The sequence below is a fragment of the Schistosoma mansoni genome, chromosome W (assembly GCF_000237925.1).
Source record: "Schistosoma mansoni strain Puerto Rico chromosome W, complete genome".
NCBI classification, from domain to species: Eukaryota; Metazoa; Platyhelminthes; class Trematoda; order Strigeidida; family Schistosomatidae; genus Schistosoma; species Schistosoma mansoni.
In genome coordinates, this window is record NC_031502.1 from 59,220,931 (window position 1) to 59,226,254 (window position 5,324).

At 38.7% G+C, this 5,324-nt stretch overlaps 1 protein-coding gene across 1 annotated transcript in view; it reads right to left on the minus strand.

Moving 5' to 3' along the window:
• Positions 1-1,018: 1,018 nt before the first annotated feature.
• Smp_163710 (MEG-6) overlaps positions 1,019-5,324 on the minus strand; it is a 33,013-nt gene continuing 28,707 nt past the window's right edge. Inside the window, exon 14 of the mRNA XM_018790333.1 lies at positions 1,019-1,111. Within this exon, the coding sequence (XP_018655687.1) occupies positions 1,077-1,111 (35 nt within the window). The 3' untranslated portion in view covers positions 1,019-1,076. The remainder of the gene's footprint in view (positions 1,112-5,324) is intronic.

Consider the following 5,324-nt stretch of genomic DNA (forward strand, 5'->3'; position numbering starts at 1 on the left):
TCTAAAGTTGTTACTATTCGCCACTTGTCATCACACAAACGTTTCCACCTCGTTTTAGCATTCTATTTGAAAAGTTCAAGTTAATAGATCTCCCAGATGCTGTCCATAATTCACATTCTAATTCTTTCGACTTCGTGATTGTCATAACGAAGGTAATATCATCGATTAATAAACAGAGAACATTATGAACATGACAGTGACGTTTGCTCTCTAAGGCTACTCAGAAAATCAAGATAGCCTGTCCATCATGTAAAAGTGAGGCGGGCATGGTAGTTATAAGACTGCAACTCTCAAGGTATTACCTCCATTGATACTGTTGACGACCTTAAACGTTCGATCATGTTCGGCTACGTTCATCCGGCAGACATTAGTAATTCATGAAGAAAACATTTCATGGTGACTGACTTGGATTATTGATCTGCACAGTGTGGAAGAAAACAGCCAGAAATGTTAATTACCTGGTGGTATCTATTGCAACGTTTTTAGGTATTATAACCAGTTTAATTGCGTTGTTTAGACAAATATATCCGGTCTATATTGTAATCTGCTCTTACCGAGTTATATTCAGTCTGGTCTCATAATTATAGTGTTTTGACTTTTCTCTCAGTCGTCAACCACAATAGTCTCATAGCTACAGAAACGACATTAACTTCCAGGCAGCTCATCCTCTGATAAATCTTCCTCATAACTTCAGTCATTGTTGAGTCATCCATATTTACTGTTAACCACTAATAGCCACTAACTATGAACGGCAATAGGACTTTGTATTGTTTCCTATCGTAACTAGAGTTTTAAAGTTTCAGGTGATTTCTAAGTTAAGAAAATGTTTGTGAACCCTCAAAGATCATTAGAAGACACTTCTTTTGACTGTATAGTACGAACATTGGAGAGATGTATCATCAAATGAGTGAAGCTAAGGTCAATTGATCATTACTTGGTGAACACATGCTATTTGAGTTCTACACTTCTAATATACAAAATTTTGACGAGAGTTTGTAAGGCGAAAAAAAGTAATTCGTTTAACATTAATTTAAATGAATGTATTTTAATAACATTTAACTTTAATGAGGAAATAACTAAGGAAATAAATTGGAAACTGTCTCATTCTTATCTAAAATAAAATGAATACGAAAGGTTATTTATAGGTGTCAAACGGTCAAAGTTTTGAGGAGAAAAAGACTGTTTAGGAGAAAATTTTAAACCTATGAAACTGTAGTCGTAGTTGCTATACGATTAAATATATATCAGAAAGGGGTTTTTGTGAAGATTTTAGTAATTTTACATAGTTGAAGTCATGAGTTAATTGAAGCTAGACCATCATGGGAAACCTGGAAGCACTGGACAGCCGTTTCGTTCTATCGTGGGACATGCAGTTCATAAACCATAGGTTTGAATATGATTTCATATACTACCTCCATTTAGATAATCATTCAATATAAATACCATTCAAACACAGTGGTAACATATAATATACATCTTTACTTGACAAATGTTTTTTGGCCATAAACTGACGAACGTTGGACAATCATTCAAAATCAGGGAGCTCTGGGTAGCCAGATCGCACCACTTTATAAGTCGTTAAATAAAAGTTCATATATGATTCTCGATTGCCTTCTAGATTTTATTTCCTATCAACATTTCCTGATTCCAATTTATGAAGTGTCTTTTTTTTACTTTTCTGCCAAAACTATTCACACAATTATATTACCGATTCGTAGTGTGGTGTGGGTTACTGATATCCACATAAGTAGTATATGGTGATGGTCGGGCATTGAATGTATTTCAGTAGAAGATCGACAAGGAGAGAACGGAAACGGCACGCAATTGGTACAAAAATGCATGAACAATTATAATCGGAGACTATGGATGGATATTTGCAGAAGAAACAGTCAAATTGAGACCATTGATTGTTATTTTGCAAATTAACTATTCACTATATGGTTCTCATATTTAAATGAGATATTCTGTAATGTTTTCCGAAATACATTCCATTATCTCCACTCGTGTTCTCATTCACTACAGTAGATATCTCAATAAATTTCAATTTTCTAGTGATATCAATTTTGCTTTTTCAAAGTTTAAGATGGTTTAACTTCAAAAGTACCATTGATAGCTTCCAATTTAAAGCATAATACCCAAACACGAGAATGTAAAGTTAGCTCTTTTTTAATTACATGAGGAAGTTGTGGCGGTGGGACAACAGATTCGGCATGTAATTCAGTTTATTGGAAATTATTTTCATTATTAAACCTAGAATAAAACTAAATCTCAGCACATTGAGAAAAAGTGAATGCATACAAAACGTATGTCGGAGACAGTGTTGACATTTGACCGATTATTGATTTACATTCTAATTTCTTTTATTATTATTTCTTTCAATTCGATTGGTTTAAGTGTAAATAACAATCAAATTAGAATATGTCGTTGAAGGTTACCGATATATGGTTTAGTTCTTCTGAACTGAAACCTTTAATTTCCATGTTCTTATGCCATTCTATTGCAAAATTGTTTTTATTCTTGTGTGCTTCAGTCAGTCAGTCAGTCACAACGTAGAACTTCGTACGTACGTACATCAGTTCGAGTTGCCATACCACATTAGCACAGAGATGCAGTTGTCGATTCAAATCCCATAGTGGTAGAAGTAGTAGGAGTATAATCAGAAATCCAAAAGATTAGGGGTTTCAAGAAATTATTGAAGGAGTATAGTACAGTGAAATAAATTTGGAAAGAGAAAAAGATAAAGACATGAGGAATTCAGAAGATTAGAATTTGGTAGAACACAAAGAGTGGATGCATCTTCGCCATTGCAAACGATTTTGAGCCATGTCATTCAAGGTCTCTAACCATCGGTTGCTGTCATCTCGCGAATCCCAACCAGGTAGTCTACACCTACCAACATGGCCCAGTCCACTTGTCAGTGACTTCATTGATTTGTGCCACGTTTTGGTCTGGCCGCCCCTAGCTTTCTTCCAACCTACTCCTACACCATGAAACATTGCACGTCGGGGCAGTCGGTGGTCGGGCATACGTAACACATGTCCCAGCCATCTCAACTGATGAAGTTTCACTACTTCATCAATCGATTTGCCATCCCTACCTAGTACTCGTTTCCTAACAACTGCATTACTTACCCGGTGGTCCCAGGATATACGAGCAATGCTTCGAAGACACCTATGATCGAACACTAGTAGCCTACGAATATCCTCTACTCTTATTGGCCATGTTTCACTGCCATAGAGTAGGACGGAGCGAACTGCTGCACAGTAAACCCGTCCTTTGGTTGCTAGACGGATATCTCGCCTACGCCATAAATGACGCAAGTTGGCGAAAGCTAGACGAGCCTTCTGTATCCGTGCTGAGATTTCGTCACATACCAGACCACAAGGGCTGATGAGACTTCCAAGATAAGTGAAGTGGTCTACACGCTCAACTACTTCACTCCCTATCATTAGTTCAGGTGTCGATGCAACCCAATCCTGAAGTAACATTTTGCACTTCGAGGGAGAGAATCGCATTCCGAACATGCCTGCATTGTTGCTTATAGTGCTCAGAAGACTCTGCATGTTGTCAGCGTCTTCACCGAGTAAAACTATGTCGTCGGCGTATTCTAAGTCGACAAGTGAGTCTCCTGGTAAAAGTTCAACTCCTGGAGGTTTAGCTGATGAAAGTGCTATCTCTAAAAGTAAGTCAATGACAAAGTTAAACAAGAATGGGGAGAGTGGACAGCCCTGACGAACGCCACTTGTGGTAATCAGTTCTGATGACAGTTCGCCATAGGCTCTAACTCGACCAGTTGTGCTCGAGTAGAGAGCCTTTATGAGGTTAATGTACTTCTTTGGTACTCCTTTCAGTGACAAACATTGCCATAGAACCTCACGATCAACAGAGTCAAATGCCGCCTTAAGGTCAAGAAATACTACTATTGTGGAACGTCTGAATTTGTGTCTATGTTCTAGGACCTGACGTAGGGTGAATATCTGGTCTATGCAACCACGTCCAGGTCGAAAACCAGCTTGGTTTTCTCTAGTCTGCTCTTCACGAGCTTTGGTTAGGCGACCTAGTATTATTGAAGCTAATATTTTAGACACTATATTAGTCAAACTGATCCCTCTGTGATTGTCACAAGAGGACTTTTGTCCTTTCTTATAAACTGGCACAATCAGTGATTGGGACCAGTCAGATGGAATTACGTCCAGTTCCCAGATTCTACCTAAGACCTCAGTCAATCTCACTGCTAGTACTGGACCACCATCCTTAAAAATCTCAGGGGTCAACCTGTCAGGGCCTGCTGCTCTCCCTCGCTTCAGATTTCCTATAGCTTTTTCAACCTCACAGAGGGTTGGAGGACTTACATCAATTTGCCATTCAGGACGACTGGGGATCGTGGGTAATTGAAGTGTGGCTGAAGGCCAGTTGAACTGATCCCTAAAGTGTTCTGCCCATCGATCCAACCTCCTGGATTGAGAATGAATTATATGCCCATCTTTATCTGAGATGGTTTCACTGATATTCGGGTTCCTAATACCGGTTTCTTTAACGAGTCTGAATAGCTGCCTACTGTTACCTATTGCCGCTGCCTTTTCCATCTCTCTTGCTTTCGCTACCCACCACTGTTCACGATCATTACGTAGACTTCTTATAAGCCTGCGCTTAAGTTGACTCCGCTCTTCGTTATGCTCAGAGCCAGGTGGGATGAGTTTACGAGCATCTATCAGTGCGGTAGATGCTGCCGAGATCCATTGTTTCTCCCTAACGTTATGGTTTACCTTATTAGCGGATATCACTGCTGATTCCACAGCTTTTCGGATGTCATTCCACGCTGCCTCGGGGTGGACACAACTTACATGGCTGCCTAACTGTTTTTCTAGTTGTTCCTGAAATATATTCTTAGCTTGCCTACCATTAAGTAGAACCCTTAGAGGCTTCCCTGCAGTCATACGTTGTAACTTTGCATCACAGTACTGGATACAAGTGGTCTACATTCCCAACTTCAACTAGTTTGTGATAATGCACAATTGTCACGATCTCATTCTCAATATAGTTGGATTCCAGTGGTCATGACTTCCTACTACATCCTTAGGAACTTTTCTATAAGCAAATCACTAAAGAGAATAGAATTTAACACGTATCTTTCTTGGCAATATATGGGAATAAATGTCACTGTATTTGTTTCTTTCCCCATTTATGCATGGCAGTTATTAAAGCACTAATGACAATCTTATTTGTCAGGCAATGTGATAACTATACGATTTGAAAGAAACACAATATCTAGTTCGTGGCAAAGTTTAAGTCTTGGGGTTAATGATAATCTAGTTATAACACTA